Source organism: Castanea sativa, chromosome 7 (genome assembly GCF_040712315.1).
Source record: "Castanea sativa cultivar Marrone di Chiusa Pesio chromosome 7, ASM4071231v1".
Taxonomy (NCBI): domain Eukaryota; kingdom Viridiplantae; phylum Streptophyta; class Magnoliopsida; order Fagales; family Fagaceae; genus Castanea; species Castanea sativa.
The window spans coordinates 41886345-41914069 of NC_134019.1; the positions used below are offsets into that span (position 1 = coordinate 41886345).

A 27725-nucleotide genomic window follows, 5' to 3' on the forward strand; every position below is an offset into this window, starting at 1 on the left:
ATCACACACAAAGATTAAACCCTAATAGAGTGTGCCTGCCTTGATACCGCATAATAGGCCAAAAACGTATTAACCCCTTATAATGGATTAAGTTGATTAATTAGCCAAGTTATTAATTAATCAAGTTAATATGCAAATGCGTGGTAGCACAAACAAATCACCAATTAAACTAAGTATGCAGTGGAAAATAAATGACACGGTGATTTGTTTATGAATGGGGAAAACTTACATGGCAAAACCCCCACCGGGTGAATTTAAGGTGACCACTCTCGAAATTCCACTATTATCACAACAAGCGGCTACAAGTAAAGGAATCCCAAGTACCTTACTAACCTACAGTTGAACCCTTACCCCAATACCCAATTGGACTTGTTCTGTAGTGACAATTTCTCCTTTCAATGCACAGCTCCCAAGTACGTGACTAACCAATTGCGCGGATCCTAGTACACGACTTTAATCACCAACTAGAGAAGATTGTTGGTTGCAAAGTTCTTCAATTCATCCACACGATGAAGATCAAGAAGATCCTTGGTTACAAAACCCTAGTGCAAAGACACAGCAACTTCTTCACAAGAGAGGTGAACTAGGGCAAGAACTTTGTCTCAAGTCACAATTTGCATGAACAAGGATTTCTCAATACTTGTGCAACTTGCGTACTATTGACGGCCCTTAAAACAATCATTTTATATGTCTAGGGTTAGGAGAAAAGAAGGCCCAAAGACACATCCACGGATTGGAATCAAAACAGAACTTAGAATCTGTTTTTCTTAAACTTCGACAAATAGAGGTATCGAGAAGTTGTCGAGAAGATGTCAAGCCACGGGGCTGGAACAACTCTTTAAACCTCGACACATGCTAGCTGTCGAGCTTTAATGACTGTGCACTTTTCAGCTTGTTCCTTGGACAGACTTGATGACTTCAACACTTGATCTTGAAACACAGTTTCTTGAAGTATAAAACTCATCCTAATTCTACTCAATTACAAGTAAAATGCGTTTTGTCAAAGGATTAGCTAATTACATAAAATTATGACATATGTTCTAAACAGATGAAACACATATGTCCTAACACTACACTTCATGATCAGGTCCATTATCTTCTCAGGATTAAGAGTTCATGTAAATAGAAGTTGTGAGTTTTATTCATTTGACAGTCTTTAGGAGAATAATAAATCTCACACCGGTTCAGTTCAATATATTTTAACTTTTAAAACATATCAATGTACCAACTAGAAATCTCCAGTTCCATGATCAAGAAAAATCATCTTAATTGATATGGTATAGTCTTCGCAGATGAAATGCCCAATTTCATCACCGACTACAAACTAAAATTCTAAGTTTACAAAGAACTTGTGATTTATATCTTCTATGACTAAATCACATATTATGCATCTCATGGACTATATGATAATGTCTCAATATTCATGTTACCATTATTTTTAGATAATAATAAAACAACTTTATCAACCACAACATTAAGTCATACATAATGTCATACATAGTATCATACAATAGGATTTAAGGGCACACATCCTAACAATCTCCTACTTGCCCTAAAGACTATTGTGCACTAATCTAACTCTTATTTCCTCCAAATGTAACTCAAAAGTCCTTTGGGACAACGCTTTTAGTAAAGGGATCCGCTAGATTCTTTGCACTATCAATCTTTGCGACTACTACATCTCCACGAGCAACAATGTCTTGAATGATGTGGTACTTTCTTTCTATGTGCTTTCCTTTCTTGTGATTCTTTGAATCCTTGGATTGTGCAACCGCTCTACTATTGTTGCAGAAAAATGTAATAAGAACTTGCTTAATTCTTTCACCAATATCAGAAAGGAATTTCTTGAGTCAAACAGCCTCCTTTGCTACTTCACAAGCAGCAACATATTCAGCTTCCATGGTGGAGTCAGCAATGCAAGATTACTTAACACTCCTTCAACTTATAGCTCCACCTCCCAAGGTGAATACACAACCTGAAGTGGATTTTTTGAAATCAAGATCCGACTGAAAATCTGAATCTGTATAACTAATGAGAATCAAATCCTCACACCAATAAACAAGCATATAATCTCTCGTTCTCCTTAGATACTTGAGAATATGCTTTACAACTTGCCAATGTTTTGATCTTGGATTTGATTGATATCGGTTGACCATGCCAACTAAACAACAAATATCTAGTTTAGTACAAAGCATGGCATACATGAGACTTCCCACTGCAGAAGCATAAGGAACTTGTCTCATTATATTTTCTTCCTCTTGAGTCTTAGGCCTTTGGTTATCAAACAGGAGAACTCCATGTCTGAAAGGAAGTAATCCTTTTTTGGAGTTTTGTGTGCTAAACCGTTCTAAAACCTTATCTATATATCCAGTTTGTGACAAACCTAACATTCTATTCTTTTGATCTCGCCATAGCTTAATCCCTAGAATATAGTTAGCTTCGCCCAAGTCCTTCATATCAAATTGGCTTGACAACCAAACTTTAACCAACGACATTACCCCTACATCATTTCCAATGAGTAGAATATCATCGACATAAAACACTAGGAACATTACTACTTTATCTCGATGTCTTTTGTACACAAATGGTTCATCAAGATTTTCTTCAAAACCAAATGACTTGATTGCTTGATCAAATATGATCTTCCATGACCTAGATGCTTGTTTAAGTCCATAAATAGACTTTTTTAACTTGCATACCATATGCTCTTGGTTCATTGTTATGAAACCTTCTAGTTACATCATGTAGATTTCTTCTTCAAGATTGCCATTAAGAAATACAGTCTTGTCATCCATTTGTCAAATCTCATAATTGTAATGAGCAGCAATAGATAAAAGAATTCTAATAGACTTAAGCATGGCTACTGGCGAAAAAGTTTCATCATAGTCAATGCCTTCTTTTTGTATATACCCTTTCACCACTAGTTTTGCTTTAAAGGTTTCAACCTTTCCATCTATCCATTTCTTCATCTTGTAAACCCATTTGTAACCAATTGGTTTAATGTCGTTAGGAACCTTTACAAGATCCCATACATGATTGGAATACATGGAATCCAATTCAGATTTCATAGCTTGGACTCAATGATATGCATCTATATCATTCATTGCCTCCTCATATGTGTAGGAATCCGATTCAGCCTCTTCTGAGATAGCTTCATAAGTTTCTCTCACAAACCTATAAATCTTATAGGAGGCCGAACAATTCTCTCACTACGACGAGGCACCTATGTACTAAACATCTCATGAGCAGTATCTTGTGATGTATCTAATACAATCACATCATCCCTAGTTTCATCCATTGGTTGTTCAACTACAGGTTCATCTATTTCAACTAAAACAACTTTACTCCTAGAATTTAAGTTATTCACATAATCATCTTCTAAAAATTTGGCATGGGCACTAACAAACACTTTGTTATCCTTATGATTATAGAATAAATAACCCTTAGTTTCCTTTGAATGCCCTAAAAACATGCATACTTTTATTTTTGCTTCCAACTTATTAAACATCCCTTTCAACAGATGTGCTGGACATCCCCAAATGTGGAGATATTTCATACTAGGCTTGCGCCCACTCCATAATTCCTTAGGTGTGTTAGGAACAGATTTTGATGGAACCAAATTCAAAATATGTATTGCAGTTTAAAGTGCATATCCCCAAAAGGAAACTAGTAAATTTGAATAACTCATCATGGACCTAACCATTTTCAAAAGAGTCCTATTCATTCTTTTTGCTACACCATTTTGTTGAGGAGTTCCAAGTGCAGTCAATTGGAATACAATCCCCTTTTGAACTAGGTAATCCTTAAAATCCTCAAGAATGTATTCACCACCTCGATCAAATCGAATGGCCTTTATGCGTCTACCTAATTGATTCTCAACTTCAGCCCTAAACTCTTTGAACTTGTCAAAGGCTTCGGACTTTCGTCTCATTAGGTACACATAACCATATCTTAAGTAATCATCCGTAAAAGTGATGAAGTACTCATAACCTCCTTTTGCTTGGGTTAACATAGGATCACATACATCCATATGAACTAATTCAAGCAATTCTTGGGCTCTTCTACCTTTTACATTAAAAGGTCGTTTGATCATTTTACCCTCTAAACAAGATTCACAAACTGGAAATTTATCAAAGTCTATGGGCTCTAAGAGTCCATCTTTGATTAGTTTTTGAATTCTATTTGAATTAATATGACCTAAACGCAACTACCAAAGATATGCATCACTAGAAGGAAACTTTCTCTTTAATGATTTTACATGAGAGTTATTATCTAATTCAGAATTACATAATTCATGCTTATCAAGAGTAAAAATATAAAGACCATCCACAATATTGCTAGAACAGATAAACACTTTATCCTTCTTTATTACAACATTATCTTTCAGGATAACACAATACCCATGTTTACCTAAATAAGTTGCAGAAATTAAATTCTTACGAACATTAGGTACATACAGACAGTCTTCCAATATTAAAACTTTAAAATTAAAACATAAATTAAATGCTCCAACGGCTACAACTAGAATCATGCTCTCATTAGCTAAGGTAAGAAACAATTCCCCTTCATTCAACTTTCTGGTCTCCTAGAACCCCTGCAAAGAATTGCAGATATGGTTAGTACAACCTGAATCCATACGCTAGGAATCAGTGGGATTCTATACTAAACATATTTCAAGAAGGAATGTACTTATCATATATTTATTCTTGGCAGCCATGAATTTTGGATAATTCCTCTTCCAATGCCCTTTCTCACCACAATGGAAACACTTTTCTTTAGTGTACTCCTTCTTCCTTCCCTTATTGGCAACTCCCAAGGCAATTTGTTTACCATTTTGCTTGGTGTAGTCCTCCTCCTTCTTCTTCTTCTTCTTCTTACCTTTTCCTTTCAACTTAGGTTGAAAAGTAAAAGCTTCACCAATATTGGCTTCAACACTAGAATTACCAAGAATACCTTCCGTCGCCACTAACTCATTTATTAATTCAGACAAATAATAAATCTATTTGTTCATGTTATAATTTAGTCTGAATTCCTTGAATGGTTCTAGTAAAGACTAGAGTATCATATCCACTTGGGATTCTCTATTAATGTCGGCACCTAAAACTTCCAATGTATTCAGATTAGCAATGATCCTAAGACAATGCTCCCTCACTGAACTTCCTTCAGCCATTTTGGTATTATAAATTTGCCTCATAGTTTCTTGCCTTGTAGAACGACCTTGCTCACCAAACATCTCCTTCAGACTTAGCATAATTTCCGAAGCTAGTTCTACATCCTGCATTTGATGCTGTAGAACATTTGAGATAGATGCTAGGATATAGCACTTGGCCATCTCATTAGATTTCTGCCAATGATCACATCACTGTTTTTCCTCAAGAGAAGCATCTAATAAAGGAAAGATAGGACATGGTTGAGTAAGCACACATTTGTGCTCTTCAGCAGTAAGAATAATGTCTAAATTTCTTTTCCAGTCAATATAGTTGGATCCAGTCAGTTTGTTTTGATTAAGAATAGTAACAAGTGGGCTAAAAGATGCCATGATAAAATCGGAAAACAATAAACATGAATATAATAAGTGAAATGGACATTATCAATTTAGCATATAAGCATATAATATGGAACCTTAATAAAACCATAATATAATATATGCAACGACAACTCAATCCCATGTTTATAATTCCTTGGTAGCATGTTTATTATAAACACTATGATTGATTGAGAACTATTCTCAATATTAGTGTTATCATGGTAAGTTTTATCAAACACTAATAATATGCCGTAATACCTTTAGCCTCTAAGTAATAATGACATAGCTCCTTTGGGAGGTTAACATTACACTTAGTCTAGTGTACACCATTATCTAAAGGATGTTTATATAATTCTAACTGCTTAAGCCAACTAAACCCTACCACTACTATGAAAAATTCTAGTTAACCTCCTCTTGATTTGTGACCCACTACTATACAATAACAGGAACAACAACCAAGCATTAATCTCATATAGCACTCCCATGTATTATTTTTCTCCATTCTATCCTATCCAAGACCATACTCCTTGTAACCTCATTTCCTAGTTTCTTACTCATACCACTTAACAACTAAGTTAAGAACTAAATAGAATCCCCAATTCTAATAACACCAATAGAATTCTAAACATGGTAGTCTCTCATAGATGTATGAATGACAACTTGACAATGAAACAGAGCTTAAAGGAATCACATAAACAATAAAGCATCATATTTCATTAAAACAAAGAGAACCCAATATAAAAAAAACAAGTTTGAAACATATGGAAACATTCATTAATGGATTCCTAACAACTTTATGACAAAATGTACGGAATTTGAGTACAAAAAACCATAGATGTTAATACAAAAAACCATAGATGTCAATTACAAAAATTCAAATTTACATTCAATAAGTGCGGAATCAGAAAATTATAAAATAAAAGCAATGATAAAAAAAAAAAAAAAATCAAACTATATTAAATATCAATGTAAAAAATTCACACTAATTTCATAACAACAATTCACATTAATTTCTACGTTGCTAAATTTGTTCTCATATGATTAAATATCAATAAAAAAATCATTTTTTTATTCACTCATTTTTCAAACAACCAAATAAAATAATATACATTCTTCACTGAAATGACAAATGATCATTTCCTACCTAAAACCTCAATTTTTTTTTCTCGGAAACCAAACATGAATCACCAAAACCCAAAAAGATCTGAAATTGAAAAATGAAAAACCCTAGGTAACATCATGAAATTCCAAAATCTAAAATTGGAGAGAGAGAGAGAGAGAGAGAGAGAGAGAGAGAGAGAGAGAGAGATAGAGGAATCTAAGAAGCAAAAACGACAATGTATTGAGTAGAGAAAGAGAGTACCTTCAGCACGGTGGGTCAATCGGAGCAGCACTGAGAAAGGAAACAGTTTGAGTGACTGATTGAGGAAACTATTTCAGACTGAGAGTGAGTTTAAGAGGGCGGAGCGAAGTTTAAGTGAGTGAGAGTGTTTGACTCTGAGTTTTAGTGTGTTTGAACTTTGAGAGTGTGAGAGTGTGACTGTGAGTTTCAGTGCGTTTTTGGCATATAGTCTGCAAACCTCAAGTTTTAGGAACTCGATTTCTACATGGTTAAATTTGCTCCATGTGGAAAATTTGTCCATATAAGGGTATTCACAAAAACACTAAAATCGAGCTTTAGAAGCTCGAGTTCAAATATAATCTTGAGTTTTTAAAACTCGAGACGTTAGTTTCCAACTTTCTTTTTAAATCTGACAACTAATGAAAATTTTAGATATTTAATGCTAAATGAAAAAAAAAAATTCCAAAGAGGTTTACATTCATTTCCCTGGCAGGCAGCGGACAAGACTACTGAAGCTCACCTGCCTGACTAACTAGTCCTACTTCCCAAACAGACCCGAAAGAAATTGCGGGAAGCAACGGGTCATTTAGGCGGGAATCCAACGTGGCAACCAAGCACGCCTTTGCTCCTGCCCAGCTTTCCCTCCAAAGAAAAACCCTACAATACATACCTCCCCCTTCTCTCTCTCTCTCTCTCTCTCTCTCTCTCTCTTTCGCTGTGATACCAATGGAGCTTTCATCTTCATCTTCATCGAAATCCAAGAAACCCATTCATTCAAAACACTTCAACAACTCACCCGACCAGCTGAGCTCCAAAACTCCAGATAAACAGCCCACACAGCGCTTGCTGCGCAACTCCTCCGCCAGAAGGCAGATCCAATCCTGGCCAACCTCCCCAGAGCCCCATAAGTCCAAGAAACCCACTAAGCTACCAGAAAAGTATGAACTTTTTTTTTTTTTTTTTTAATTTTTTTTTTACTTTTTTGGTTTATACGGTGGGGATTTGATTTGATTGGTTTGGTTTATTATTTGTTTTAGCTTTTAATTAATGTGTTCTGGGAATTTGTTCTATTCTCTATGTGCAGGTATGAGATTCTTGCTCAGTTTTTTGATAGCTTGGATAGTTCTATTCGGTTGTTGCGGTTGAAGGGTTCCTCACCCTCTTTTACCAATATTTGCCCGAAAATTGAGTGTTTAACTGATAGGTAAAATTTTTAAATTTTTAAATTTTTTTCTTGGGTTATTGTTTGGTTTCTAAGAAAGTAAAATTTTGGTTGGGAAATGATTTGCATTCTGTGTCTTATAGCGATGGTGATTGGTAGGAAGTTATGAAATTTGTTGGTTTTGGATTAATTTTGATGGATAACATGTTTCAAATTTGTTTTCCCTCTTTTTGGTTGCTTAGAAAAATAATAGAACCTTAAACGTACGTCTGTTTGGATTTGGGAAAGGCGTGTTTTTAAAATGTAATTCCAGCACTTGAAAACAAAAATAGAAACCCATTGCCAAAAAAAGTTTTAAGAGGGAAAATGTATTCTCAAAACACAGATTGATTTTTCAGTTTTTTTTTTTTTAGATCGGTTTTCAAAATTTGCTACCACACTGCATATTTGATATTTCTTAAGCAACTCACCTGATACATTGACTACACTTATTAGCTATATGAGATTAATGAATCTTATGATTGTTTTGTATGTTTTTAGGAGGTTTACACACAGGCACTTGGCTCAATTGAAGTTTATTTTGCGCGATGCAATTGAGATAAAGAGGGTACTTGTGCTCGATGAGCGGACCAGCTGTATGAAGCCGGATCTCCATGTTTCCATCAACGTTGATGCAGTGGAAAATGATGGGAAGTTGAAATCTGAAAGCGGGAATATGCATTTGAGGAAGGTGTTAAGATCGCGGCTTGCGGATTTTTCAAAATCCTCTCCTGAGGTACTCGTGTTCTGTACTTTCTGTATGTTACATGGGATATATCCTTAAATTGTTTTTAGTTCTGTATTCACGATCACATCTAGAACAACATTAGTTGCCAATCATTTGCATTTTTTATATGTATATATAAGTTATGTTGATTCTCTGATTATAATGCCTTCCTGGCCAATTGAAAAGGTGAGTGTGCATTTGGAATATAATGCACAAAAACTGTTGGGCATATATTCTAGGACATTCTTGCAGTGAGATGCCACTGTTTCATCTGTTCCCTCCATTCCTATCTATATATAGTTGTTTTACACTTTATGTATAAACTTTAGTACAAGATTGCATCTGCCACTTGTGGCCACCTAATGAGACTGGGTTAAGATAATACCATAATCTAATATAATCTTGATTAGGGTCATATTCAATGGTTTCCATTATAGAAGTGTTCCTTTTTCATACAATTGAAAATCAACTTTATGCTCTAGCTGCTTTTGACGTCTCTTTCACTACAAATGTTAACCATAAAGGTAGCTGTCATCGTGATATTCACTACCGCTTAAAATTGTAACTAGCAATATGAAATTGAGATGAAAAAAATTGTAACTAACAACATGGATTTGAGATGAAAAATTATTGTCAGTTTACTCATATATATTCGATATGAAGATTTCTGGTAATTTTAAGCAATGCTTTAGACTGCACCTTAAGATTTTTCTTCTGCATGCAGGTGGATGAAATTCCAGAGGAACTGCTGCCTGAACCATTCAATCGTAAAGAGCTAGACGTCCATTCGAACATGAAAACACCCAACTCATCATTTCCTATTAAGACATCAGCTGTTGCACTAACAGCTCTGCAATCAGCAGTATCAGAAACCTGCATTCGGGATGATGAAATCGCAGAAGGAACAGAACAAGGTCTGAATTCAAATATAAACAATTCTCCCAACATGTCATGTTCCCTCGGGACATCAATCGAAGCGCATAGAAAACAGCAACCAGTGGTAGCATCACATCTCTCTCGATCTTTTTGCAAGCGCTTTTCACAGAAAGTAATTAGCCATGAAGTACAGAACTATCCTCTAAACTTATCAAAGACTGATCTCCAATCTTCAGTTCTTCCAGTTCCAGAGTCACCACTTAACAAAAGTTCCTGCAAAGAGAAAATTTGTTCTGCTGCTGGTGCTCCATCCCCATCAAAACTGTTGTTTGAATCAACCAGCAATGAAAAATATCTAGCAGTTCATGCTTCCCCTGCTCATTTGCCACAATCTTGGCCACCAGCAACCCCAAGAAAAGAGATAGATGCCATGAATAATGAGAATGGTTCTCCTGCAGAAATTGCTAATATCCATTTGACTCCTGCAAAACATGTTCTCTCTCCAGCTGTGCTGATGAATGTCACGCCCACATTGTATCCACCAAAGAGATGTTATATGAGCCCAGAGGATGATTCCACTAGCACACCAAACAAGTTAATAAGGCGTCCACTCCGTTCAAGATCATTAAAATTTGACACTCCCATAAAGAATGGAAACATTGGTGATGAAATGGATGACACTGGAGGTGTTTCAGTTGATAATGATGTTTTTAATATTCTTCCTGAGAATATTTTGCAATCAGTAAGCCCCATTGTGAATTCCTTATGCTTTCATCCTTACCAAGCATGGTTATATGTTCTATTTAAAACAATATACAAGCTATCATTTTTTTTTCTCCTAGTGTTATTTGACTGCAATAACCAACATATAAATTTCATTTTGCTTCAAACAGAAATTAAATCAAGGATAGGATATCAGTGTATAGTCATTATGTTTGCATTTATCATAGCCTTGTTAGTTTACAACATGAACATACCTAAATATTTGTTTGGAGGTGAACATATTGAACCTGGACAGAGACATAAAAGTTTGTTCTGATTGCATCATTAGAATTTACAACTATGTTTTCTTGCTGCAGATAATAGAGAAAGAGGGGAAGGCAGTAGAAGAGAGAAATCCGGCGATCTCACGGGCAAAACGGAGGCGACAAATGATTGCTAGCCTGCCTAAGCTCTTCAACATGATTCACTTCTTATTTCAGTCTATTAAGCGGTCTGTTATCACAAAAGAGGAGCTTATACACAAGATAATTGCAAGCCATTGTGATATTGTTGACAGAAGTAAGCATTTGTACCACACGGATATAATTCCCTTTTCTCTGGGAGCTTTTGGTGATCCTCTTCATTTGTGTTTGCAGGAGAAGTTGAAGAGCAGCTAAACCTCTTAATAGAATTAGTTCCAGAATGGATTTCAGAAAAGTTGGCATCTGGAGGGGATTTGCTCTTCTGGTGAGTCTTGTTAATATGTGATATGGTTGTGGATGGATCCATTTTAATTGTTATAGAGAACAAATGGATATTTGTCTTTAGAAGATCATAAATTATTCTTCAAGCGACAAAACTTATTCAAATTGTTTGATGTCATTATCTGTTCTTTTTTGCAGTATAAATAAAACGTCAAGTCCTGAGTCATTACGCGCACGGCTTGAAGAAGCAAAGTGAGGAGAAGCATAAAATAGATTTTTGGAAATTACTGTAAGAAGCATGTGGAGGAATGGTTTAAAATTGTCTTTGTAAATGTTAATTCTTTGTTGTTAGCTGATGATCGTATAGATTTTGGAAGTAGACTCAGGAGCTTAAGATGAAGTCTTTGTGAAATATGTTAATTACATGGAAAGATTATTAGAAAGCTTGCTTTTTGTATGATCAACTTATTGTCTTAAAGTTAATATATAAAAGTTCCTATGTAAGCAGCATCAACAAGCATTCTAAAAGTCCTTGGGAAGTTTTCCCTTGCGTAATGTCTTAGTATTTTGTGTTTTTATTGATTGGGACCAGTGTAAGCTAGATGATTCCCTAAAACCTGAGTAAATGCTTATAAGCTGACAAATGTTGTGTATGGCTATGTGAATTGTGATGTGTCTAGGTATGTTAGGAGACTAGCATTATGTATGAAAGGGGCACTATGCATTGCTCTCCCACTGAAGTCCCCGCACAATTTGAGCACCAGCTTTGGAATGGCTATTGTAGTACCATCAATTTATGTATCAGCAAAGGTTGATTTTTTTTTTTTGACTCACTTGGTACACTTTTTCATAACATTAAAACTTCATTGAATGAGAGTAATCAACTGCAAACTTTCTCCTTCCATCTGATCCATCAAATTGGCAATATCTCACAAACTCCATTTTCTTTTTCTAATTTTTGTTTCATGTGGTAGTGGACGTGTAATTGGATTTGAAGTGGCATAAAAATAATTTTTATATTTGATAATTAGCCAAATAAGCATTTTCCATCCACCACGTAATTAATGACAAATACCATTTTGATTCAATAACAAGAAGTTAGAGACTAAATTGACACATTTGAAAGGTCGGGTACCAAATTGACACACAATGTAAAAGATTAAGAACCAAATACGTAATTTACTCAAGTTTCAAATCATCTCAACATTACTTTTAAAAAAGTCACTAGTGAACAAGCACAAGTGCAGAACTACTAATTATTTGTCTATTTTGTATCATGTCGGTAAGAAGCGTTCACCTTTATAGAATTCATATATACATATGTCATAAAAAACACCCGCTCATTACTCACATTTACCTAGCATTTATTAAGGGAAAAGGGAGTATCATCTCATCATTTAGCAAATAGAAGAGTTAACATAGAGAAAGATTTAAAAGGGCCTTACAGCGAGAATAATAGAAAGAGAGGCCGTGCCTCCGCATGCTCACACGTACACTTAGAGAGAGAGAGAGAGAGATTTATTTTTTTGGAAATCTGCTAGAAATGTGATTAGATTGTAATGAAAATAAAGATTAGGGAGTATCATCTCATCACATAATATTGATCTCCCATAGCTACAAATGGTGTTGAAACCACACCATCACCCACAACTTCAATGCATATCCACTAACGTAATTGCAACTATTTTGAGGAGAAATATGGACTTGGTCCCATACTTGACATTTTTTTGAATAACAAGAAATTTCACTGTATGTGCTAGACTTTTTAGGATCGAACTTGGGATGAATTTGATTAAAGCAGACATCACAAGGTACACATTGTGTCCACACAAGGTCATTAGCTATATCGATAATGCTGTAGATGTCTATTGGTGGAGTGCCAATTGAGGCCTTCATTGACCATAGTATGGTATTAATTGTGCTTGGGGGACATTATGAGTTGTAACCAAAAGGCCTATAAGATAATATCAAAGAAGGAAGCATGGATGAAATTTGACACAGGTCCCCCCCCCCCCCCCCCTTCTTTTGGAAAGGTTAACTCTCCAAATGCTTATATTTTAAGAACAAAGTTTCTCTCCAAACTAGTTTGGAGAGAAACCTTACAAACTCATCATATATCTTTATATTGAGTGTGAATTTTGAAAATCTAACCGTTAGATTGCATGTTCTTATTACATTCTTAATGCTTACAAAATTTCTAGAAGATCAAAGATCAATTGCTATGTCATCAAATAAATGTTATAATTTCAAGTTTTTGTGATTTAAAGTTGTATATAAAAAATAAGTTAATTGATCAAATAGTAAATAATATCCAATTTGAACAAAATTTGATACGTATGTTAAAAACATAAGGAACATGAAATTCAACGGTTAGATTCTCAAAATTCACAGTAAAAAAAAAAAATATATGAGAAGTTTGAAGAGTTTCTCTCCAAACTAGTTTGGAGAGAAACTTTGTTCATATTTTAATCCTTATGTTGGGGTCAGTCCTGTTACTTCTGTTGGAGACTGAGATCCTCTTCTCACATAATAAGCAAAACTTATTTATTATATCTGTTGACTATTGAAGCATTTAAGGAATTGCCTAGTGCAGCTTATGTAATGACTTCTTATCCCCCAATCGCACCTATTCTCATTTGTGAGGCACTGACGATGTAAGAATTTGCATGCCAAGCCCACCGGAATAGCATTTCTTAAGAACTTGCAAAATAATTAATTATTAACCCAAATCAAATTAAACCAATAGGATAAAGAAAAAGAACTTGTGATTGGAAATAGGAATACCAAACTGCTTAAATATGCATAAAAGTCAATACAAATTTACCAAAAAGATAAACAAATGTGATGTGATAATTAAATCAACAATAACAAAAAAGGACCATTAGTAGGAAAAAAAATGGTTGAAACAATTAAAAAAAATCTACCAAAACAGAAAAAAAAAAAAAAAAAAAAAAAAAAAAAGGAGAAAGAGAGAGAGTATTGACCTTTTTGTCATGGATAACTTGGAAGGAATAGGGGAGAGGTGGAAATGAAGTAAGAAGAAATTTATATGAAAATTAAGATGGAAAAGGGTGGAAGTAGATGAAAAGTTGAACAAAGTGAAAAATGGAGAATATAAGAAGATATAAAGAAAAAAAAAATCTAAAGAAAATAAAATGAAAATTGAAAAAAAAATTATTGTAGGGATGAAAGATTGAACTAAAAAGACAATGGTTAAAGAAGATGAAAAGCTGAAAAAGTTAGAATTGCAAAAAAAAAAAAAAAAGATTAGGCCTGTTTATGGGTCAATCCGGGTCGGGTTTGTGCCCAACCCGGAACCGACCCGATCAGTTCGGATCTCGAAATTTGGACCCTTCGCCGACCGGTGAAGGGAGTCGGATTGGGTGGTCGAAACTCGTCGAATTCCGGTCGGTCCTCGGTTGGAGTTGAAACCTTCAGAAATCCATTGATTTTGGTCAAGATTGGGCTGAATTTGCCGAGATTAGGCCTGATCTCGACGAGATCTTGCCGGATCTCGACGAGACCTCGGTGGATCTCGAAGAAATAAGCCTAGATCTAGAATAATCGAACCAAAATGCTGGTGAAACACACCCATCGGTGGAGAACAACTACTTTTCCGGAGTTAATACGGTCGGATCGGTTGGGGATCAGTTTTTTGTGCTCAGACCAGTCATTCGACCCGATGGTATCGAATTTTGAGGACAGAGACCCGCTGCCGACCGTCACCGGCGTCGGGTCAGCCGGTTTTTAGGCCGAGTCGGTTGGGTTGGGCGGATACTGGGTCTGGTTGGACACCCCTACTTAGGATGAATGTGAAAAGTCAATAATCTATTTATATTTTTTTGTAAAAAAGGACCAAAAAGTGCGTTGAGGTGGCGCAACAATAGTTTAGTAGCAATAAATGATACACTTCAGCTTTTAGATATATATAGATATACATTGGATAAAAGAGATTAAGTTTATATTCACAGCTAGTGTTTTGAAATTTTTTTATCAGAGTGCAGACAGGTTCTGCCTGCTGTCTTTAAGTATGTGATTACAGAAGTAACAACTAGATAGAAAAAAGGGGGAATGTTTTTTGGAAGCAGTTTCAGCAGGGATAACTTCAGCATATATATTCAAAGCTTAGCCATAAATTTAACTAGGACTTGGTTAAATTTTGCTAGCCTGTTAATATTGTTTCCATGTTATAGTTTGTTATGGGCATTAGAAACTCATGTGAGGATTGCTAAAGATTACAATGTGATTAAATAGAGTTGTCAAGGCCTCTAGATACTTTTATGCATATAGTTTCCCTATCTTCTCCAATACGTTTCTAGCAAAATATCCTTTAAATCCTGCATTTTTATTGGAAACTTATTCCCCGCATGATATAAGTATTCAAGGGTATGCATTCAACCAGTTCTTTTTTTTTTTTTTGATAAGAATTCAACCAGTTCTTAAGTGAACCAGTTTGGTTCAACTTATAGATGGTTACTCACTCTGTATCACTCTATTTCATGCACACACATGCGTGCAAGCATGTTTTCCAGATTTGATCTCATGGGTGAACTGATCAATTTTAATGACACTGAGTTGTTTGTCAACCAAGGTGATGGTTTAAAAAATCTTGCCAGTTATCATATTTGTTTTGTTTGAATATTATTTCACTGCATATCTTTATTGCTTCTACATAAAAAGTTTTGAATGAAACTGAAGTCTCTTCTATACCTTGGAAACTACTATCATGAGGATATTCAATTATGTATATTGTAAATTTTCTGCAGTTCATTCTTTATTATTTTGGACTACCTATGGCATGCCCAAGTGATTATGTAGTCTTCTTTATACTTGTGCCTTCTGTCCCTCGCCCCGACACCCCCCAAATGGATCCAAAAATAAGATTCAGTAGCCTGTGGGTCTATAATTTTAATAACAACTAAATTTGCTTATTGTAGATCTTCGGGATGATGAGCAGTTCTTTGTAGAGCAGCCTGGCGCAGTGCCCATCGCCACAGCTCAGGTATATGCTTCTATTTTCAGTGCTTGTGACTACAATTTTTGAGTCGCCATTTACCATTTATCTTTCTTGTGTTACTGTTTGTATATGGTGCTCATGATCATGGCATCAACTTAACTGGTATACATCTTTTCCTTTTCTTTTTTAATAACACTTCTTGAAGGGGGAGGTTTTTGGTCTAAGGCTTAGTTGTTGTTTTTGAAGGGGGAGGATCTGAGAAAGCTGATTGGCGCTCCGATTTACATTGAATGTAGTTCAAAAACACAGCAGGTATGTAATTCTTAGTCCCATCATTTTAAATCTGTGGGGGGACATATGCTGCAGCCTCATTGTTAACAGGTTTTGTATTCTGGTAAATACAGAATGTCAAATCTATTGTTGATGCGGCCATATAGGTGGTTCTCCAGCCACCAAGGCAGAAGAAGAAAAAGAAGAGAAAGGGACAAAGGGGCTGCTCAATATTGTGATTGTGAGAAGGATAACTACTGGAGGATATCATCACAAATGGCATTACTCTCTCACAGTCACCATATATCTTACAATATAGCACCTTGAGGAAGAAGCAAGCCGGGGTTTAGTCTCAACTGACAGAAGTAGGGAGCTCTTTTTTAAACATCAAGTTGTCTGTTTCAGTTTCTTAGCCGTGTGCTGATTTGTATATTTATGATTCACTTGTCTTGGTGAAAGTGCACTCTTCTGTTTCTTGGGACTATATTTTGCTTATGTATTAACTCTAAAAACAAAATTGTTTCCTTCTGTAGACACCAATTATATTCATGTTATGTAACCTGATTTAATACATCTTAAGAAACTTTCTATATGTATATTGATTTGCATTGAATTATATATTAGATATAATCATTTCAAAAGGTGATTTCGCTGGACCAAGCTGATCTTCATCAAAGGCTCATTCCAGCATTTTCATGCTGTATGTTTCTTTTGATGGTGCACCTTGGGGGTTTGGGGGATTGTTTGTTTGAAGTCACTTATGGTTCTCGACTCTTAGGTCCTTGGTTTAGAATAAAAATAAGTCTTGTGATACAATTTTTCACAAATTTATTTTTAAGGTGACCTATTGTGATTGATATATAATAAAAGTGGACTCAAATCAATCACAACATAAGACCTTGGCAAGTTTTGAACAGGGTCATGAAAAAAGCTGTGTTTTTAGCATAAATAGAATACAAAATAAGTTGGCAAGAACCGTCCGTTTCCATTCATAACCTTTTTCATTCACCTTTTGGGAGAAATCTCTAAGGTTGGCATTCTGAGATTCTGGTTGAGCATGACATTGCCGGAAGCAATTTCCTTGCCAAAAGTGACACTGGAAAGGAATAACAATAATAACATGGAAAGTCAAGAATATGATGGGACTGTCAATATTTTTATGGTGGACAGAACATTGCATCCATTTTCCTTTTGAAGGATTTGTAAAACAAAATGGTCTGTGGTGCTTTTGTCAACTTCAATACAGCTTAGATTCTCAACAAGTGAACTGTTTGAGCTAAGCACGAATATTAATCCTTTTGGGACGTGGGTTTGTAACCACAGGCTGCTAATAGAAGTCATTCTCAATAAATGTTGTGTTGTGACAAAGAAAAGTAGTTTTGCTTTGACAAATAGAATGCATGGTTTGTTTATTTGTCTTAAGTACTATCATATTGCCAACGGCACTCATTTTAGCATCACTTTCTCTGCAAAATGAGTGATTTAGATGTGAGATGTACTGATTTCTACCTCTTATTAATCTCATGGACAACTAGGGAGAAAAAGTAAGGCCTCTAAGATATGCTTGAAAGCAATTGTTAAAAGAGGGAAGGTCAGAGATAGGCTCCTGATTGATACCTTATTATGTAATATCCTGCACTTTTTGAAAATAAAAGAAAAGCAAACCAATAGAACAAGTATTCTTTCAAAGTTTTAAAACTTTTTGATTCTTTACTTGCTACTTTTTTTCTTTCTTTCTGGAATTTATTATGTTCCCACTTCAATCGGTACATAAAGATTAAAGGACCTCTTCATTCCTACCTATCCCCCCCTCCCCCCCACATGTGCATTTCCTCCATTAAATACACCACTGCTTTTCCCTTCAGCCGTGTGCTCATAGATTGTGACTCATCCTCCTGCTGAATTCCTCAATTCTCTGTTTAAGAAATTATAATTCTGAAATCATTTGAATGGAATCAAAGCGCATATTGAAGGAGCTCAAGGACTTGCAGAGAGATCCACCAACATCATGCAGTGCAGGTTAGTGGAACTAAAGAAACTTGAAATGGGCTTTCATTACAACAGCTATATTTTTTCTTTTTTTGAATAAAGATAGTGATTGCTTTATGGTGCATTATACAGGTCCTGTGGCTGATGATATGTTCCATTGGCAAGCTACCATCATTGGTCCAAATGATAGTCCTTATGCTGGTGGTGTTTTCCTTGTGACTATCCATTTCCCACCAGACTACCCTTTCAAACCCCCAAAGGTAAGAGCAAAGCTCCAACTAATCTCTCTTGCAGCATATTGCTACATGGAAGGTTGATATGTTATTAATCTCTCAAAAATTCATTGCTTTCTCCATTAGTTACAGTTTTTTATATTGTAAACATGTCTTAGAATTTTTTTTTTTTTTTTTTTTTTTTTTTACATTATGAAAAACATTCTAAATGTTCTCTTTTATAAAATTGCTTGCAGGTTGCCTTCAGGACCAAGGTGTTCCATCCGATGCTTGGACATACTTAAGGAACAATGGAGCCCAGCACTCACCATATCCAAGGTGATATATTGAAGGACTCTAGGGTGTCCATCTTGACACTTGAGGTTTTCAGTTTTGGTTTTTGATAGCATGCATTAGTCCATCACAACATATAGAAAAAAAATTGTGTATAATGTCTAAATATGATCTTCAAAGATTGAAAAAGCCAACTAGATCTTATACCCATTATTATTTGAATGTAATAATTTATATCTATATATATCTGAAAGTTGAAGTGTAGCATTTATTGTTACTATGCTCCTGTTGAGCCACATCAGCGGCCAGGTTATCCACTTATTTCTAAAATTTTCTCTCTCCTCTTTAATTATTTTTCTCCTTTTTATTTTATGACCTTACAATTACTCTTCCTCCAACATTTTTCCCACTTTTACATTTTTATCTTCTCACTACTCTATACCTTAATCTTACAATTCCCTTATTCCTTCATCTTCCTTTTATTTTAACTCTTCATCTCCTTATTTTATTTACTATTAATATTTTCTTTTCTCTCTTTCATTCAATCCATATTTTCCCACACAAAAAGGTGAATACTCTCTCTCTCTCTCTCTCTTCATTTCTTTTGGTAAATTTTCAATTCTTTGTTGCACATCTAATTTAGGTTGATGATTTTTATTTTGTTGAACTCTACTTTGGGTTGATGCATTTGGTTTTATTTTAATTTGTTATCTTCTTTATTTTATTCTTAAATGTTATCCAATGATATTATATAATGATGTAATGTTATTCTATTACGTAGCATATCTTGGATAATTTGTTGTTTACAATTATACATTTTCTTTTGAGTATTCTTCTACTCATCTTATTTTATATAATTTTGATATTTCTCTCACACTCTCTCCTAGAATGTGAGATTAAAATATAAAAAAAAAGTGAGAGAAAATATAAATAATTTAATGATATGGATGATGTGCTGAATTTAAATGTCGAATAAAATAAGATGAGAAGAAAAAAAAGTAAAAATAAAAGATATAACAATAAATACCAAATTATTCAAATCATGCTATGTAATAGAATAATACTATATTCTTATATACTATTTTTAATTCTTTATAATGTAATTGGATAACATTTAACAATCAAAGAGAACAATTGTAATATCTAAATGTGCCTTATCAATTATTTGAGTAATATCAATTGTAAATTTGTAATAATGAGATTTGATTAACATGACAATCTCCTTAAGAGAATGGGAAATTTAAATAATTAATTGGGAACTTAAAAAAATTAGTTGTAGAAATAAAAAAGGAAAACATATCACACTATAACAAAATTTTGAAGAAATGTAGATCACTTGAAAAAAGAATAATATCTCTTATAAAAAAAATAATATCAATTAAGTACACCAATTTTGTTCCAAAAAAAACTTAAAATAATAGAATGATATATTTGTAGAAATAGAAAAATAGAAAATATTTTTAGAAAAAGTTCAATTTTTAAGAAGAACAAATTAGTTTTAGTAAATTTTAGAAAATTAATCGTACATTATACCACATTACTAAGTAACTATATATTACCATGCATAGCGTGGGTCTACGACTAGTATTACTAAAATTACTAAAAGCTGAAACGTTGCGTTTAATACTGCTACACTCACATTGAGTTACGTCAGCATCTACGTCATTATCTTTTTTCTTTTCATTTTCTTAAATTATTTTTAATATTTTTTTATTTTATATTTACATTTCTCCAACCTTTCTCTCTCTCTCTCTCTCTTACCTTTTCATCTTGACACTATTTCTCTAACCTTTCTCTATCCCTCACGTTCTCATCTCTCCACTACCCTCTACATTAATATCATTCTTCATCTTTCTCTTCATCTTCCTCTATTTTTGTCTCTTCTTATTCACACCCTCTTACTATAAATTTGTCACTATCTCTTTCATTCTATACATAGTTTTCCCTTACAAAAAAAAGTTCTCTCTCTCTCTCTCTCTCTCTCTCTCTCTCTCTCTCACACACACACACACATACACAATTTTTGGGTGGATTTTTATTTTTTATTTTTCTTGCATCTTTGCATTTTTGTTTTCCCTTACAAAAAAAAAAGTTCTTTCTCTCTCTCTCTCTCTCTCTCTCTCACACACACAATTTTTGGGTGGATTTTTACTTTTTATTTTTCTTGCATCTTTGCTTTAGGTTGATAATTTTTTTTATTCTTTAATCTACTTTAGGTTAATGCAATTCAATTTTGTTTTTTTTAATTGTTGTGTTTTTTTTTTCTCTCTTTGATTGTTAAATGTTATCCTATATTGTGTTATAATCTATATATTATTAAAAACTGAAGCGTTGCGTTTAATACTGTTGCACTCATATTGAGTCACGTCAGCATCCACGTCATTATCTTTTTTCTTTTCATTTTCTTAAATTATTTTTAATATTTTTTTTATTTCATATTTACACGTCTCCAACCTTTCTCCATCTTTTACCTTTTCATCTCCACACTACTTCTCTAACCTTTCTTCTTCCCTCACCTTCTCATCTCCCCACTACCATCTACATTAATATCATTCTTCATCTTTCTCTTCATCTTCCTCTATTTTTGTCTCTTCTTATTCACACTCTTTTACTATAAATTTGTCACTATCTCTTTCATTCTATACATAGATTTCCCTTACAAACAAAAGTTATCTCTCTCTCTCTCTCTCTCTCTCTCTCTCTCTCTCTCTCTCACACACACACACACAATTTTTGGGTGGATTTTTATTTTTTATTTTTCTTGCATCTTTGCATTTTTCTTTTCCCTTACAAAAAAATGTTCTCTCTCTCTCTCACATGCACAATTTTTAGGTGGATTTTTATTTTTATTTTTATTTTTCTTGCATCTTTGCTTTAGGTTGATAATTTTTTTATTATTTAATCTACTTTAGGTTAATGCGATTCAATTTTGTTTTTTTTTAATTGTTTTTTTTCTCTCTCTATCTTTGATTGTTAAATGTTATCCTATATTGTGTTATGATATATTACTAAAAGCTGAAGCGTTGCGTTTAATGTTGTTGCACTCACGTTGAGCCACGTTAGCATCCATGTTATTATCTTTCTTCTTTTCATTTTCTTATAATTATTTTTAATTATTTTTATTTCATTTTTACACTTCTCCAACCTTTCTCTCTCTCTTACTTTTTCATCCCCCCACTATTTCTCTAACCTTTCTCCTTCCCTCACCTTCTTATCTCCCCACTACCCTCTACATTAATATCATTTTTCATCTTTCTCTTCATCTTCCTCTATTTTTATCTCTTCTTATTCACACATTTTTACTATAAATTTGTCACTATCTCTTTCATTCTATGCATAGTTTTCCCTTACAAAAACAAAAAGGTTCTCTCTCTCTCTCTCTCTCTCTCTCTCACACACACACACACACACACAATTTTTGGGTGGATTTTTATTTTTTATTTTTCTTGCATCTTTACTTTAGGTTGATAATTTTTTATATTCCTTAATCTATTTTAGGTTAATGTGATTCAATTTTGTTTTTTTTCCCTCCCTTTGCTTGTTAAATGTTATCCTATATTGTGTTATAAAGGATTAAATATAAAAATATAATATTATTTTACTATATAGCATGATTTGGATAATTTAATTTGGTAGTTATTGTAATTTGATAGCATGATTTTTATAGTGCGCAATTTAGATGTTAAATTATGAGACTTTAATCATTTTTGTTTATTTTTTAATCCTTTGTGGTGGACAGAGTACTTGTGGGGAGTAAAAGAACCCAAGTGGGCATATGGGCCTTTGGACTGTAGCATGGAGGGCCGACCTGCTCCAGAGTTAAGAATTTGTTAACTCTGCGAATTGGCCCATACACCGAGGGTCTGAGGATACAGCCGAGGGCGAGCTTCTCCTTGGACAGATCCAAGAGAACTCAAAACTTCATTATGAAGGTCAAGGCACAGCTCTGGAAAGACTAATGGTTAAAGGGGGAAACCCTGAATCTTCGAAGTACACCGGTGTTAGAAAAATACCAAAAGAAAAGGCTGCCACCACCACATTAAAGACTCTGCACCTACCTCCCTGGCCGCATTAATGGGGAAGTAACCCCTGAACAGTAGAACTGAAACTTCTGGTCACTATTCAAAGGTACTAAGAAATGAAATATCTAGGGGGAGGGGGTTGGAGAAACACGTGGATAAAGTATCAGAAAAAGAAATATTTAAGGGGGATGAACGCCAGAGAAAGGGGGAGGTCGGTAACAAAGAAAGAAATTAAGAATTGTAACTTCTAAGAGAGAAAGAGAAATAATACAGAAGTAGTCCTCGGCTTACGTCCGAGGAGGTCTATTTGCAATTATCATTTGTTATTTACAAGTGTTTGTAACTTTTAGCTTATTATCAAGTTCTCAGTACCTCTAACCTAGATTGGAAGCCCACACTCTACAAATTTTATTGTTTAAGGCTCATTGGGCCTGAGCCCGTGATTGTTTTTGGGTCCAAGTGTAATTGTGCACTTACAGTACTGTTAATAATTGTATTAGAAGTACTCTATAGTGCCATTTATTTTAAAAAAAAAGTAAAGGTTGGCTAAACAAAAATTATTGGATGAGAGATAAATTTTATCTTTCACAATTTACTTTAATTATTAATATTATTTTATAACAATGCATATATAGAAATTTAATTCTTAGATTTTGCTAATAATTTTTTATTTGATAATATATTTTGGGTGGACGAAATTACAATTTCTGCAAAGAAATAACCTTAGTAGATTATAAACAACAAATTGTTTTCCTAATTGGTTCAATTAATCATAGTTAAGTTTTATTAATTTTTTTAGTTACTTTTTTCAGTGTTTTGGATTGTAGGCAGAAAAAATAAGTTTGAAAAAGTTTGTTTAAAACTAAAAGAATAATTTCCAAATTTTATATTCTTTTTAATGATTCACAAAATGTTATAAATAACTTTTATTAAAAAATAAATATTTTCTTTAACTTGCCTTTTGAATTTCAGAGAAAAATTGTATATTTTTTTCATTTTAGTACTACAAAAATTATTAAATTTATGATTTATGATTATTCCTATATTACATTTATAATTATCCTTATAATAAATAAAAATATAATTACAAAATACATTACTCTTTATTAAATTAGTTTAAATTGTATCAAAAAATTAATAAAACCACCATAAAAATAATTATCATGTGCAACGTGGAGGTTCGCGACTAGTTTCCATAATAATTCAACAAAGCTTACACTAATAAAAGAAGAGAAAAATATAATGAGAACTTGTACCTTAAAGGAGACTTGGGGTTGGGAAGACACAATTTCATAGGATCAATTCAAATTGATAGGGATCAAATTTAGAAATTAAGAGTATGAACGCAAGCAAGCAAGGAAAATAATTATTAGAGAATTCCAACAATGATCAAGAAAATTAATATGTACTAGAGCTGTTTTTGTTCCCAAAGGAAAGGACTTAATTTATCAAATTGCATATTAATAAGCTCATGGCCACAACATGACTTAATCATGGTTTCAATTTGCACTAAGCCGCAATAATGAAACAACTTTTAGAATACACCTAACTAACATAACTCATAGTGATAGTGAAAACAAAATCAACAAGAAAAAAAAAATGAAAAATGTAGTAAAAGAAATGTAAATATATATCCTTACAATTCCAGATTTGATTTTTTGATTTTTTTTTTTACTTCTCAATCTTCGGATCCCAACTAAGGTGCTGACCAGAGAAGTCAGGTTAAGGTATGAGAAATAAGTCTAAAAAGATAGGGGCAAAATAGGGAGCAAAGAAATCCCAACTAGCCGTTATTTTTGAATAATACAAATACAATACAAAATCCATCCCTCTGTTTTGGTCTCTCCGACTCAGATTCGGAGACTGAGACGGAGACAGCGACTCTGCTTCTATTCTCCCACTCAGAGAAGGATATATATTACAATGTTTTTAATTAATATAAATACAAATACACTCTTACTTCCATACCCAACAACAAACCCTCTCTTCCTCTCAAAGAAAAAAAGAACAAACCCTCTCTCTCTGTTTCTAGTTTTATCTCTGAAACTCACAGAGAAAACCCACTTTGTACCCCACAATTGCTTCCATTTCCTGAGTTTAGAAATAGAAGTTAAGATTCTTGGTGGCCAATTCAACTTAAGAGTTGAATTTGGAGTCTCTTTCTCGTCTCTGTTTTTTGCTTGTTGCTTTATCTCTCTGTAACTCATAGAGAATTCATCATCAAAACCATGGTGACTCCCGGTTCACTTTGTGAGTGTGATTCATTCAATGAACTCAAAAGAGAGTGCACCAGTGATGAACAATTGGACTTGGACTCGCCGCAGCCACTGACTTGGAAACCCACTAAGCTACCAGAAAAGTATGAACTTTTGGTTTATACGGTGGGGATTTGATTGGTTTGGTTTATTTTTTTTAGCTTTTCATTAATGTGTTCTGGGTATTTGTTCTATTCTATGTGCAAGTATGAGATTCTTGCTCAGTTTTTTAATAGCTTGGATAGTTCTATTCGGTTGTTGCGGTTGAAGGGTTCCTCATCCTCTTTTACCAATATTTGCCCCAAAATTGAGTGTTTAACTCATAGGTAAAATTAAATTTTTTTTTTTGGGTTTTGCTTGGTTTCTAAGAAAGTAAAATTTTGGTTGGGAAATAAATTGCATTCTGTGTCTTATAGCGATGATGATTGGTATGAAGTTATGAAATTTGTTGGCTTTGGATTAATTTTGATGGATAAGTTGTTTCAAATTTGTTTCCCCTCTTTTTGGTTGCTTAGAAAAATAATAGAACCTTAAACGTCTGTCTGTTTGGATTTGGGAAAAGCGTGTTTTTAAAATGTAATTCCAGCACTTGAGAACAAAAATAGAAACCCATTGCCAAAAAAAGTTAAAAGGGAAAATGTATTCTCAAAACACAGATTGATTTTTCAGTGTTTTTTTAGATCAGTTTTCAAAAATTGCTACCATACTGCATATTTGATATTTCTTAAGCAACTCACCTGATACACTGACTACACTTATTATTAGCTATATGAGATTAATGAATCTTATGATTGTTTTGTATGTTTTTAGGAGGTTTACACACAGGCACTTGGCTCAATTGAAGTTTATTTTGTGCGATGCAATTGAGATAAAGAGGGTACTTGTGTTCGATGCAAGGACGAGCTGTATGAAGCCGGATCTCCATGTTTCCATCAACGTTGATGCAGTGGAAAGTGATGGGAAGTTGGAATCTGAAAGCGGGAATATGCATTTGAGGAAGGTTTTACGATCGTGGCTTGCGGATTTTTCAAACTCCTCTCCTGAGGTACTCGTGTTCTGTACTTTCTGTATATTACATGGGATACATCCTTAAATTGTTGTTAGTTCTGTATTCATGATTACATCTAGAACAACATTAGTTGCCAATCATTTACATTTTATATATGTATATATAAGTTACTTTGATTCTCTGGTTAAAATGCCTTCCTGGCCAATTGAAAAAGGGAGTGTGCTTTGGAATATAATGCACAAAAAATGTTGGGCATATGTTCTCTCTTTTCTTAGGACATTCTTGCGGTGAGATTCCTCTGTTTCACCTGTTCCCTCCATTCCTATCTATATATAGTTGTTTTACACTTTATGTATAAACTTTAGTACAAGATTCCATCTGCCACTTGTGGCCACCTAATGAGACTGGGTTAAGATAATACCATAATCTAATATAATCTTGATTAGGGTCATATTCTATGGTTTCTATTATAGAAGTGTTCCTTTTTCATACAATTGAAAATCAACTTTATGCTCTAGCTGCTTTTGACGTCTCTTTTGCTCCAAATGTTAACCATAAAGGTAGCTGTCAGCGTGATATACACTACCGCTTAAAATTGTAACTAACAATATGGATTTGAGATGTAAAATTATTGTCAGTTTACTCATATATATTCAATATGAAGATTTCTGGTAGTTTTAAGCAATGCTCTAGACTGCACCTTAAGATTTTTCTTCTGCATGCAGGTGGATGAAATTCCAGAGGAACTGTTGCCTGAACCATTCAATCGTAAAGAGCTAGAAACTTGCATTCGGGATGATAAAATTGCAGAAGGAACAGAACAAGTTCTGAATTCAAACATAAACAATTCTCTCAACATGTCACTTCCCCTCAGGACATCAATTGAAGCACATAGAAAACAGCCAGTGGTAGCATCACATCTCTCTCGATCTTTCCGCAAGCGCTTTTCTCAGAAAGTCATTAGCTGAAAGCTTGCTTTTTGTATGATATTGTCTTAAAGTTAATATATAAAAGTTCCTATGTAAGCAGTATCAACAAGCATTCTGAAAGTCCTTGGGAAGTTTTCCCTTGCGTCAATGTCTTAGTATTTTGTGTTTTTATTGATTGGGACCAGTGTAAGCTAGATGATTCCCTAAAACCTGAGTAAATGCTTATAAGCTGACAAATGTTGTGTATGGCTATGTGAATTGTGATGTGTCTAGGTATGTTAGGAGACTAGCATTGCTTTCCCACTGAAGTCCCCGCACTATTTGAGATCATCTTGTCTTTAGACACAGTTCGTAGACGCTCACAACCAGGGTAGTCAAGATGCGCAACCCGCAGAAGACGAAGCACAGCGGATACCAACTCCATTGTGACTACTATGCGCGTACCTCGAACGCGAGTATGAAAGAGAGGTACTGAAGTATCAGTTCTATGAATGTTGGAGTAGAGCTCCTAGATTAGCATGGAAGGACATGTGATCGGGACGTCACATAGTGACTCCCATTCCCGTCTGTGAATGACATTGGGAAGGTCAGTATCGACGAAATCCGACAAAATAACTTGGCGTTCCGAATGAACACCTCGTTTAGAGAAGTCCTTTTGGGCTTTCTCATCACAGAACCAAACAGAAGAAGGAGTTGGAGTAGAGGATGA

The 27725-nt window shown here is 34.2% G+C and overlaps 1 protein-coding gene and 1 pseudogene across 1 annotated transcript; both read left to right on the forward strand.

Moving 5' to 3' along the window:
* The first annotated feature begins 7540 nt into the window (after nucleotides 1-7540).
* Nucleotides 7541-11607, forward strand: LOC142643791 (CDT1-like protein a, chloroplastic). Its single transcript, XM_075818506.1, has 7 exons — nucleotides 7541-7807; nucleotides 7954-8073; nucleotides 8572-8806; nucleotides 9522-10415; nucleotides 10753-10954; nucleotides 11032-11122; nucleotides 11278-11607. Exons 1-7 carry the CDS (start codon nucleotides 7596-7598, stop codon nucleotides 11333-11335), a joined length of 1812 nt encoding a protein of 603 aa, XP_075674621.1. The 5' UTR covers nucleotides 7541-7595; the 3' UTR covers nucleotides 11336-11607.
* A 6627-nt stretch (nucleotides 11608-18234) lies between these two features.
* LOC142644480 (uncharacterized) lies at nucleotides 18235-27102 on the forward strand (annotated as a pseudogene).
* The last annotated feature ends 623 nt before the right edge of the window (nucleotides 27103-27725 follow it).

Coding starts and splice junctions, on each gene's coding strand:
- LOC142643791 (XM_075818506.1), top strand. CDS start 7,596: ATGGAGCTTTCATCTTCATCTTCATCGAAATCCAAGAAACCCATTCAT. Junction 7,808..7,953: donor CCCACTAAGCTACCAGAAAA/GTATGAACTTTT, acceptor CTCTATGTGCAG/GTATGAGATTCTTGCTCAGT. Junction 11,123..11,277: donor GGAGGGGATTTGCTCTTCTG/GTGAGTCTTGTT, acceptor TCTTTTTTGCAG/TATAAATAAAACGTCAAGTC.